At 45.9% G+C, this 12073-nt stretch overlaps 1 protein-coding gene across 5 annotated transcripts in view; it reads left to right on the top strand.

Annotated features, from left to right (window-relative positions):
* Positions 1-9962, top strand: part of RAPH1 (Ras association (RalGDS/AF-6) and pleckstrin homology domains 1) — an 86076-nt gene extending 76114 nt beyond the window's left edge. For 3 of the 5 annotated variants that reach the window (XM_082056480.1, XM_082056479.1, XM_082056478.1), the window contains 2 exons: positions 684-826; positions 4322-9962. In XM_082056480.1, the coding sequence (XP_081912606.1) occupies positions 684-826; positions 4322-6292 (2114 nt within the window). In that variant the 3' untranslated portion in view covers positions 6293-9962. Of the gene's footprint in view, positions 1-683; positions 827-933; positions 1093-3048; positions 3119-4321 lie in introns of those variants that run through there. The other 2 variants (XM_082056482.1, XM_082056481.1) reach the window with 2 other exon arrangements.
* The last annotated feature ends 2111 nt before the right edge of the window (positions 9963-12073 follow it).

Genomic DNA, 12073 nt, shown 5'->3' with positions numbered 1-12073 from the left:
TTCCTGATAAAGTTTCCCTTCCAGGGGGCTGAGCCACAGCCCACCAGTCGTGCGTGTTCTGCCACAGCTGAAGTCAAGCCTATCCTGGATACTCTTTTTCCCCACAGAAAGCACATGCCAGACTGGATAAATCAGTCTCACAGTGGGTGCTGCTGTGTTTTCAAGATACCCCATGGACCCAGAGCATCATCTGCGTTTGCTAGTTGCAGGATGTGCATCCTTCCTTCCCTTCCTTTGAGGAATGGAGCAGACTGCTGCCTGGGCTGGTGTAGTTTGCCTGTCCCCAGCCTGTGTCCAGTGTCTGGTTCTAAGGTTGTGCTGGGGAGGGCAGGCTGCATGCACTGCGTTAAATGGGGCTTTCACAAAGTACAGGAGCTGTTGAGTGTTTCACAACCCATACAACTGCAGTGTGTTTTTACTTTGCTGCATATCTGACATGCTGTCATCTCTGTGGAGCTTCAGGTTTGGTTAATCTGTTGCACTGTTTTGTTTTTCACACAGCAACGGCCTGGATGTGAGCTAGAGTTTATGCAGCAGTTAGTGGGAGCAATGTCCTTTGGTGGGATAACATGTTTAACAAGGGTGACCAATAAATACCACACAGACTTGCATCATAAGCACACTGACTTTACTCTTGCATTCATAAACACATGCTAACTATTTCTTAACTTTCTTCTAAACAGAATCTCAATCAAATCATTCTAATCAGTCTGACAGTGGAGTTTCTGACACCCAGCCAGCTGGACACGTCCGTTCCCAAAGTATCGTCAGCTCCATGTTCTCCGAGGCCTGGAAACGGGGCACTCAACTGGAGGAATCCAGCAAGGTAACAAGAAGACTTTAGTTTGAGAACCAACGCCCAACAAAATGTATGAGACACAGTGATGCCTCTTCCACCTCTGTCTTAAGTGGGATTTCTTCTTTTTACTCTAGGTTATTGACACACACTGCCATATAATTGTTTCTTCAGGAATCACTCTTTCAGGGAATTCAGCCCTGAAATCTTCTGTTCTTGCTTTTATTTGTGTGCACTGAAGCCCCCCACTCATAGAATCCTATTAACTAATGTTGAATAAAGACAAAATAAAAGGATCAGCTGTTAACAAGTTGAATGAAATTCTTTCACTAAGATATTTCTTCAGTTAACTAGCCACATCTTTCCATTGTAAAGATGTGGGTAACTGAGACCTGAAGACAGGTTTGTCTATTTAATAAGTACTCCAGGAGTTTTTACTCAAATGTTTTCTATTATACTGGGTGGAAATGGGAACAATAACCATAGATATGGTTAAAGAAGAAGTACTAAACTTGACAGCAGTTGTGGATTGAGGCAGGTTCGGTATCTCCTGTTGCTGGCAGAGAGTTACAAAAGATTTTAACCCATTGAAGCCTGGGGCTCAGGTCTGTTGTGGTTTGGTGAGTTTTCTGTCCTTTCCTGTGGTAGTTGACTGGTGTAGTTCCTGAGGAATAGTTCCAAACACAGCAGAATTGCCACTTAGGCTTGTCTGTTGTCAGAAACAAAGGTGTTTTCAGGTTCCCAAACAGCCATGACATCAGTACTGACTGCAGTGGTTACATGTGGAAGTATATTGGCTATGAGAAGCTGTCCACACTCCTGCCAATTTTGAATCTTTCCCAGACCCCAGGTTCAAGCTAGAGAAGCAAGCTTTTTAAGACTAAAACCAGGGGTCACTACACCTGACATTGGTGCATCAATAAATAATTAAAAATAAGACAAGACATGACATTTTCAAATAAGAAAGCACATGTGGCACAATGTGAAAACTGACATGGCTGCATTCTTTGGAATTTGTCACTTTTCTGCGGTGCCTGCTGGCTTGGAAATTGTCTATTTCTAATAGTAATGTAGTACTCAGACCTGGAATGTAGCTTGCTAAATTGTGATCCAAATTTTTCTACTGCATGAATGCAACACGTGGTGCATGTTCATCAGCAGATGCCTTGTCTGTGTGCACAGGGTGCACCATTTCTGCAGGAGGAGTGTCGATGCAAAATATAGGGCACTTGAGTCTAACATGTATCTGATAGAGGTGAGAGAGCACTGCTATGAGAACTCTAATATTAATGCTTCCTGAGGTTTTGAGTTTAATGTGAAAATCTTGCTGCTACACTCTCTTGTAGCTTGTAGAGCAAAGTTTAAATTTGACCACTCTGGGATGACTGTTGTTCTTAGCAAGTCCATAGTGCTGCTGGCAATTGCTCATTTAAATAAACCCCAAGAATTTTTATGCTACCTGATTAAAGCCATTTTAAAAATAAAATATTGAGACTGGCCCCTGTTGAGGGCCATCCATGTTGCAAGATGTCATCAATTTTAATTCCTTCCCATGCACAAATCCAATAAAAGTTCTATTTCTCTTTGTCATGTGTAATAAAGGGGGATGGATTGTACTAAAACTTCTAAAGAATCCAACTGGCATAGGAAAAGAGATGGCAAACAATTCAATTGCAAAAGCCTGTTTTCATAGGAAAAAGAGCTAAAAAAAAAAAAAAGTACTGTTGTTATTTTGAAAAATAGATACTTTTTAATAGCATTTCTGAGGGTTCCAGATAGTCATGACATAGTCATAACATAGCATGTTACAAATATGAATTAATAGTATGCAGTAAGTGATTTTCCAAGATACCCAGAAAGACATTACATGGACAAACAAGTACAATGATCTGTTTCAAGGTTCTTCTGTAACCAAAGTATCACTCAATATGTTTCTGGTTGTGGAAATCTAATTTAATTCTGTGGAGGGCACCCTCCTGTGATATACAAAATTCTTTTCCCTGTCCTGAGTGTTTAATTTGCTCACTGTGAAGATGAGTGTCTTCAGTAGATACAAGGAAAATTCCTCTCTGTTTCAAATATCTCTAAGATTGAAAGAGGCATTAAAATGCACATTCACTGTGTGCGCTTTAAGCGACAAATTGAAGGTTCTCCAAGGTCTTGCCGCTGAGGGGTAGCTGTGCTGTTACGCCTTGGTTGCCCTCTCTGTTTTATGCTGCTTTTATTTTTCCTGTTGCCTTTTGCTGTCTCAGGTGTCAAAAGTGAAGCTCAGCACAGCTGAGGTCAGCACACCCGGGGTGCCTTATACAGGGCACAATTAAGGTCAGGTGCTGCTACTCGAAAGTTCATTAACCTGGGTGATTGGCAGAATGGTGACTTACAGACTAACGCTTGCAAGAGATCAAGATTTCTCTCGTGTTTTGTCATGTGAACACTTTGGTTTAGCTCCAGAACTTTCTTACACCCCTGCCCCCCAGAGCTAACGTGGCAGGTATTGGCACACCCCATGTGTGTTGTGAATCACCGGTTGTTGTTTCTGACTCTAATCCTTTTGGTGTTCTTTTGCGCATATAGAAGCTGTGTGCACCCATGTTTAGAACAAAGTGATATGAAAACCTGCTCATACGGTGCAAATGAGCATAATTGGGCTAACTTGTGGCAAAGTATCTGCTAATGAACTATAGGTAGCTGGTGTGGTGGGTTGCCATGTTGGTGTTGCATTTCTAATGCATGTTCCTATGCTGTGCACTGTGAAATTCACAACTTGCTTTGTAGCTGAACCACTTTGTATTAAGAGGATGTTTATAAACTTGAGTAATGCAACTATCTTTTTAACAGGAATGTAGGCTTACACTTTTAGAGATGCAATTTAATTTGAACAAAACCCAGCGAGTAGACTAAAACGTTACCTGCTGCTTTCCCATTGCTCCTTCCCCTAGTCAGTGTTTCCCTGTCGTTCTTTTTCTGCTTCATGTAATAGTTGCATGTCCAGCTTTTCTTTCCCAAGCTGACTTTCTTTTGCAGATCTCAAAATGTTTCCTCTGGGGAGGTTTTCCTCGGAAATCTCAGTTCTTCCTCTTTTCCTCATTTTTGCCCTTGTCAGTCTTGGATATCCGAGTGTGTGTAGCGGAAAGATCTCAGTAGCATCCCTGTTTTAGAGCAGTTCAGGATTCCACGATGTCCTCTGTCATGGCCTGTGGCCTCTGGCGTGCTCTGGTTGGGTCACTGTACTTGCCGCAAGGCTGCTGTATTTCCTCCCTGCCATTCAGCCCAGCGTGGAGCACGCCGGGCTCTGCTGGTTCTGTTCCTCCGGTCCCGGTCCCGGCTGGTCAGCGTGCAGAGCTGTCTCTTGCTGCATTGTTTTGCTAATACTTCCTGCATGCTGTAATCTGCCACTTAATTTTTAATGACAGGCACATTTAGACCTTGACTTTATAATCTCTTTGTCTCCCTCCCTCCCTCTCTCTCTCCCTATCTCTTTCTTTTTCTCCCTTTCCACTTTGACTAAAAATCCCTTCCCAATAGGCCCGAATGGAGCCCGCAGGTCGGCCCTTCATGTCTGTTGCACCTCCTGTGTCCCCACAGACAAAAGCGGCGGCCCCCTACGCAGCCTCGCAGCCATCCCCCCCGCTGCCCCCCCCACCCCCGCCCCCGCCGCCCCCGCCGCCGCCCCCCCCTCCGCCCCCACCGCCCCTCCCCAGCCAGGCCACCCCGTCGGCGGGCTCTGCCGCCACCATGTTTGTCAAGTACAGCACCATCACCAGGCTGCAGAACGCTGCCCAGCATGGCGGGCCTTTCTCCAAAGCTCCCGCCGTGCAGCAGCCCCCCCCGCCCCCCCCCTCCTCGGCAAAGCCTCAGATGCTGGTGCCCCCCAACGGTGTCATGCCGCCTCCCCCCCCTCCGCCGCCTCCCCCCACACCGGGGTCGGCCATGGCACAGCTGAAGCCAGCACCTTGTGCCCCCTCTGTGCCACAGTTCACACCGCCACCGCCGCCCCCAAAAATCCATCAAGTTCAACCAAATCTAAGCCAGGCCACTGCCACCTCCTCGTTGCCACCACCTCCTCCTCCTGTGCCTGCCCCCCCCCCACCCCAGGCGCCCCCAAAGCCTGTCATGGCAGCTCTTCCCGCACAGTCTGCTGGGAAGGCAGCATCACCAGGGGTCACGCACGTCACCCCCCCTGTGCCAGCTCCCTTACCCCTTGCAATAAAGAAACAACCGAGTGTCACCTCTCCCCAGGTGCCTCCGCTGCCCTCAGCCCCTCCCGGCCCCACTCCTCCCCCAACGTTCCCAAAGCAGCAGGGTTTCTCTGTGAAGCCCCCTCCATCCCCTCAGTCCCCAGCGCCCTCGGTGGTGAAACAGATAGTCAGCCAGTTCCCACCCCCTCCCACCCCACCTGCCGCTGAGCCTCAGCCTCTGAAACCCCTTCCACTGAGCGGGGCTCCACAGTCGCCTCCAGCAGTGAAGGCAAAGCCCAAATGGCAGCCCGCCTCCGCTCCCTCACCAGATTTCCCCCCTCCTCCGCCAGAGAGCAGCTTAGTGTTTCCTCCTCCGCCTCCTTCCCCAGCTTCCTCTGCAGGTTCTCCCCCCCTTGACAAATCAGGGTCTCCAGTCAAAAAGACCGGCAAGACGTCAAGCCCCGGAGGGAAGAAACCACCTCCAACACCTCAGCGAAACTCCAGCATCAAGTCCACCAGCTCCACTGAGTACCATGAGTCCAAGAGACCTTCAGTGGATCGCCTTGTCAGCAAATTTGCACACCCACCAGAGCCGTCAGGGTCTCCTTCCAAGGAGTCATCGCCTTCTGCACCCCCTCCAAAGCCAGGAAAGCTCAACCTTTCTGGGGTGGGCCTGCCTATTGTCCTTCCACAAGGAGGGATCCTGGCCAAGCCTCCTGCTACGGGTGTGTCTGGGAAGGAACCTGTGGTTGAATTCCCTTCACCACCGTCCGATTCAGACTTTCCACCACCACCACCTGAAATAGATCTTCCTCTCCCGCCAGTTGAGATCCCATCTGTGTTTTCAGGCAGCACCTCCCCAAAAGTTGCTGTTGTCAATCCTCAGCCTCAGGTGTGGTCAAAACCATCTGTGAAAAAAGCCCCACCACCCACACGTCCCAAGCGGAATGACAGCACTCGACTGACGCAAGCAGAGGTCCCCGAGCCACCAGGGTCAGCTGGCCCTCAAGTGCCCACTTCACCCAAGTCCAGCCTTAGCGTTCAGCCGGGATTCCTGGCAGACCTCAACCGGACACTGCAGCGGAAATCCATCACCCGGCACGGCTCCCTCTCCTCCGCGCGCGCGTCCAGAGCAGAGCCCACCGCCACCATGGACGACATGGCCCTGCCGCCGCCGCCGCCGGAGCTGCTGGCTGACCAGCAGAAGACAAGCAGCTTCGGGGGCAGTCACATATCCGGCTATGCAACGTTACGGAGGGGGCCCCCCCCGGCGCCTCCCAAAAGGGATCAGAACACCAAGCTGTCGCGGGACTGGTAGCCCGTCCCCACGCTCTCCATGACTTGGGAGCAGCTCCGTGATCGGCCAACCTGATCTCGCGTGCTTGGAGAGAATGTTGGGACGCGGAGGATAGCCCCATCGAAAGAGGTGATCTCAAACTGTAGCTAAGGCTAAATGTAAAGACGTTCCCCTCTCATGGCTAGGCCAAAAATATGGGGGCTTGAGGGTGTTGATATTTTATTGGGAAAAGTGGGTAGAGAGGCGCTGACATACCCTTTCAATTTATTTTACCCTTTCTATGGATTGGACCAAAAACCCAATTTCTTACTTTTTCTGCATTAGGGGAGGGGTGAAGATAATTTTTTGTAGTGTCTGTCCGTGTGAGACATGTTTGTGCATGTATTATAAGTGTAGGTATATAATATATTGTGATATATTTCATCGCAATTACAGAAGATAACCAGAATGTTTTTGCAGAACCCTATTTATTGTTTCAGTTACTATATTATCTGGAATCGGACTCTGTAACTAGTCAAATCTTACCATGAAGATGAAGATGTAGGGGGCACTTTAAAGAAAGGAAGAAAGGAAAAAAAGGCAACACACAACACACCCACCAACGTCTCGGCAGTTTGCGGTGGGTGCATGGCGCAGAGCTGAGGGGTTCTGCTACTAACTGTACATTGTCCATTGATTAAAAAGTACAGATGCAACATACCAAAACATTCTGGTCATAATACTACTGAAAATGAGTATGTTCTGAGGAAGAAAATAGATTTTATATATAGTGGGCTGGAGTAAAATATATTTATACTATAAAGAGCCTCCCCCTCCCTTCCAAAATGGTTTAAAAATATACACTGCTACAAATTCTTTCAAAGTTATTTGTCCATGCAGTAAGTAGGATAAATATATATTATTCCAATCCATTATGCATTCTAACTTTATAGTAGGCTTGATCATTTGTTTCTATGGCTCAAGATGAATATATTTGTGTTAACCCCTTCTGAAAGCTGCCAGGACTCCTGCAGTTGATGCTGACCCCGTGCTGACCCTCGCCGATACACCACTTGTACATGTCATTCTTTCCCTGAACGAACAGGTAGGTTTCTGTAGAGGGCGTTACGTTCTCGCACAAACATACACAGCGTACAGTCTCACCTTGTGCCTGATAAGATGTACTATCTTTACAAAAACAAGTGTCTGGAAACAGTTAAAGAAGGTATTGTTTGTAATTCATTAGAAACTATCAGGAAACTTTCCCTTCTAGAAAGAGAGAAGAGAGCGGTAACTTCAGGCCAAGCGCAGTGGGAATTCTCTCTGGTTTCTTTGACCGGCCAGAGACTGCAACCAATGCATAAACTCGGTAATTACAAAGTTGCACTTGTAGCAGTCAGGGTGGAAGACTGGAAAAAAACCCAACCTTGAGAGGCAATAACATTTGCTAATAATTTATTTTAAGGCTCCATACAAGTAGTAAGTAGAGTTGAATTTGCTTTGGGTTTCTTGTTTGCCACCAATTCACAGTCAATCACTAGATGAAGTAATAGAGTCAGTCCCTTTGCGTGTACTTCAGTAGCAGGATTGTACAGTCTTATCTACATATTTGGACATTGTGATAAGGTAGTGTAGTTGGCCTAAGTGGTCTTACGAATCATGCGTGTCCATGGTAGGGCAGTGGCGACAGCCTTTGGAAAGTGACTGAAACACTTGGGCTGTACCTACCCCTTCTTCAGTTGTTACAACTTCCCTCATCGCCCAGGGGATACTGTCCAGGCTCAGAGGGACAATGATATTACTGTTTACCTTTTCTCCAAAAGCAAATTTGAAATGCTTTTCTTCCCCCAAAGAATGAAGCAGAAGAAGTAGCTTGACCTGACAGTATCCTCAAGCGTGTAAAAAAGATGTAAACTAATCTCTCATTAGAGTAATTCAGGCTGATAGATTTAAGAAATATTATTACAGTGTCCCCCATTCCTTTTTTTTTATAAAGTGTTCTAAAAAATGCAAATAATAAATGTCTTTGTGAATAATTTATGAATAGGAAAAAAGCTTTGCTAATTAGAGGGTAAAAATGACACATCTATAACTATATAGTTTTAAATAAGTGCAACATGAAGAGAGAAAATTTACGGTGCTGTCTCTGCTGACCTGTTTCATACGGTTTTTTTAAAATGTTTCAGCACCTCTGGAAATTTTTTTTAATATTTCAGACTATTTTTTTTGAGCAATAAGAGTATATACCATTGTGTGCATTTTTAAAGCACTGCTATGGAAAGGCACTTTTTTGTATCTTTCAAATTGTTCACAAAGTTTTGTTTCTACTATTTTTGTGCTTATAAAGTGTCCTTAAAAGCATTTGCATTGTTGATTTTAAGCAGGCTCAGTGTAGCTGGCGAATAACTTCCCAGGAAGGTTGTTTAGCTATACTGCAGTTCATGGGTGCTGTAATTTTCAACCTTGGTCCTCCTGCTGCTCTGTACTGTATGCAGCCCCTGGGGCTCAGCCCCACCAGTGGAGCAAAAGGCGCAGATGCGGTCCCAACTCCCCAGCTGTTAGTGACGATCGGTAAGTGGACACGTTCTCCTACTCCCTGGCAAGATGCATCTGGGCCGATGCAGCGTGTGCTCCCCGACGGGAGCGCTCAGGGAATCATGCTGGCCCCATCTGGTTTTCTTTCCCCCAAGCCAGCTCCACCGGTGTGTGTGGGTCCCAGCCCTTTTTCCTTTGTTCAGTCAGCGCGGGTACCTCTGGGCTTTGAACTCAACTGAGCAATGTTTTGAGTGCAATTTCTTCAGAGGCATTTGAGCTTTGTTCTCGTTTTCCTGTGCCCATTTACCCAGTATCTCTCCCTAGACAACGGTTCTGTGCTTACATACTGCAGGCTGCTGCACAGCTTGCTGGGAGACAGAAATTTAGCTCTTGAGTTTGCAGCAAAAAGAATGCGTGTCAGCACAGGTGGCACCCTGTATTCCTCCTTGTTAGAACTTCATTGCTAAACCAGTAGTGATACAGAAATACAGCGAGTGGCTGCAGCTTGCTCTCAGCTGAGCGCTGGAATCTGGCTACAGTGTGGTTCAGACAACCTGGTTGCCTTTTCAGCTTGTTAACTTGCTTTTTCAAGTGTATTTACTGTTTTAGTGACAGTAAATGTTTATGCCTTATTTGCAAGTAAGTTATTTTTCCCTGTGTGCACTGGTCTCATAATATTTATTTAAAACAGAAAACAAAGGGGACGGATCTCAGACACACAGCAAGAAGTTTCCTGCTACAAACATGGGCGTTAATCCTTTTGGCACCATTAAAATGAGCACGTGAGAGCTGAACTTTCATACTCAGGACACAAAGATCGCAGATGCTTTGATCCTAAAACACTAAGGGAGTACAGCTGTGCTTGCGTTACATAGTAAGTGTACGGCCTGTGACACTTAAGGTGGGTGTCGGGAAGGTGCTGCCGCTGCAGGGGCAGCAGGGCAGACAGCTGCCTTGGGTAATCTATTCCACAATTGCAGCAGGGAATCAAAGGACCTGCATCACTTTGGTTTCAGGTCTGACGAGAGAGGGAGCAGGTTTTTTCAATAAGTGCATTTTAAGATCAACTGTTCTGGACTTTCACATTTAAAGGTTTCCTAATTACTTCTTTCTGTGCCCTTAGCCAACCAGATAACACAAATGAGCTCAGAGATGAAGTGTGGCCAGTTTTCCCAAGTAAAAATTATTTTTTTCCACAGTTAAAGGAACCAAAAGTGCAGTTTCAACAGCAGAAGGGCAAAAGAGAAATTTTCTGCTTATTACAGAACACTAAATTGTTGTACTTCAGAGGTACCTTTGCAGGTAAATTTTTCTTATTAACAATAAGAGTTTAAGTGGGTCTTACTATGAGTATTACTTCAGAGTCATGTTGAAACCAGTTGCACTCCAGGAAAGTGCTATGAATTCCTGACAGAAGGTAGTGAGGATGCAGCGAGAACGTGTGAGTTTGGGTTTTTTCTTCTTTTTTTTTCCTCCTGTTGTCAAGGTGCAGATTCCATCCTTGTTCTGACAGAGCTTCTCACTGGAGCTGAGGGGAGTCTCACTTCTCAGGGCAGGGGGAGATGTTTTTCCCATTTGTGGCCCCTGCTGTTTAGCTCTGTATCCCCTTGCAGTCAGGGCATACTCCAAACCAGAGAGGATTTAACACTACAGGAAACAGTTCTCTTAGATTATTTTGTATTGTGGTGGTGGGTTTTAAGCTTTTATTTTGGAATTACGTTTGTCTAAAGTTGAGTAATTTTCCTTTCTGAATCTCCTTCAATAAGCCCATGAAGACTGGCACCACCACTGTTGTGTTGCAGGGGTGAACTCACTACTCACTACTGCAGTGATCCAGCGAGTCACAGGCTTTGTCTAGTTTTGAAAAGTTGAAGACACTAAACTGCATGTGAGGTGATAACACGCTTATCTCTCATAATATCAAAGTAACTGCCACTAACATAGGAAAAATAGCAATTTGGGTTGATAGCTATTTGGTGCTCTGAGGCACTCAGCGGGTGAGGGTTCGGCGCTCTCTTCATCAGAAGTGCGTGTCTTTGGTGAGCAGAGCTAGAGAAGCTGGAAGGAGAGGAACAAGTGCGACATGCACAGTCCCCCATGGCAGAGATTTAGTGAGGGAAAGGAGGGAGAAGGATATTGAGTAACAGATTTTGGATGGACACACACGACCCCTTATTTAGTGCTTAAAGGCAACTTGTCTTTTAGGAGACTTAGGAATTGGACTAACTGTGGAAAATAGTTTCCTCCCACCTTTCCCAAGATGCCAAAGATACATTCAGAGCTTAATTCCAGGTACACAGATGTGCCTGCACCAGCCTCTCTGAGGCTCAGTTGCCAGAGCTGAAGTGCTGCCCATCTGCAGCTGTTGTGCATCTCTTGCCTTTAACCACCACTTGGTGACTGGGTACAGAGCTGCCAGGGCTGGGGGCAAAAGACAGTTTAGGCCAAGGCCCCCTGCTGCTGATTTGGTGCAGCACTATAAAGCTTGTACTTCTAAAAGGAAAACTAAATACTTTGTCACAAGTTGTAATTGCAAATCTTAGGTCTCCTTCTAGTGGACTGCAGTGGACCAGAAATTAACTGGAGCAGCCGTTTGTTTTATGGCTTACACTAACTGTTAGCAGCCACTGGTGATATTCTGTACAATACTGGGGATGCAAATGTAAGAAAAAAAGTGTCATTGCAATGATGATTTGTCTGTGCAGCAAACTTGTGCTGAGTGCTGTAAATACATTCATGTTTACTGCTTTAAAAAGAAAATTGCACATTTTATCTTTCAATGGGATTGCCTCCCCTCTTCTTCCCTTTCCAAAAAGAAAATCAAAGCTCTTTTAGACTGATAACTTCAGGTTGGGGGGAGCTTTGCCATATTATAAATATATATAAATATATGTATAAATATACTTTTTTAAGCATGGGAGAGAACAAAAGAAATACTACATTATAGAGTACCCAATATAGATCATTATACAATGGAATATGCACAATTCAATAAAGATGTAGTTACATTTAATAACCTGTTTTAATCCTCTGTCTTGCCATTTCCCTTTTTCTTGAGTTCAGAACCCACATTCTGTTCTGAGGGCAGCAGTGGTTCCCGATGGCCTACAGGTTATCATTTATATGCTCACTCTCAATCAAACTGCTTTTTATTGTTGGTTTGCACAGTTCTTTCCAGGGGGTCAGCGCTTGCTGTGCCAGTTAACGTGGTGCACGGCAGTTAGGGGTGTGAAGGCTCACCCTTCCATCTGCCTCCTCCTGCAGGCACGCAGGGCTCTGCTCACGCAA

The sequence above is a fragment of the Streptopelia decaocto genome, assembly GCF_964273445.1.
Source record: "Streptopelia decaocto genome assembly, chromosome: 6".
Lineage (NCBI taxonomy): Eukaryota > Metazoa > Chordata > Aves > Columbiformes > Columbidae > Streptopelia > Streptopelia decaocto.
The sequence above is the reverse complement of the archived record's forward strand: the minus strand, read 5'-3'. Positions and strand labels throughout refer to the sequence as shown.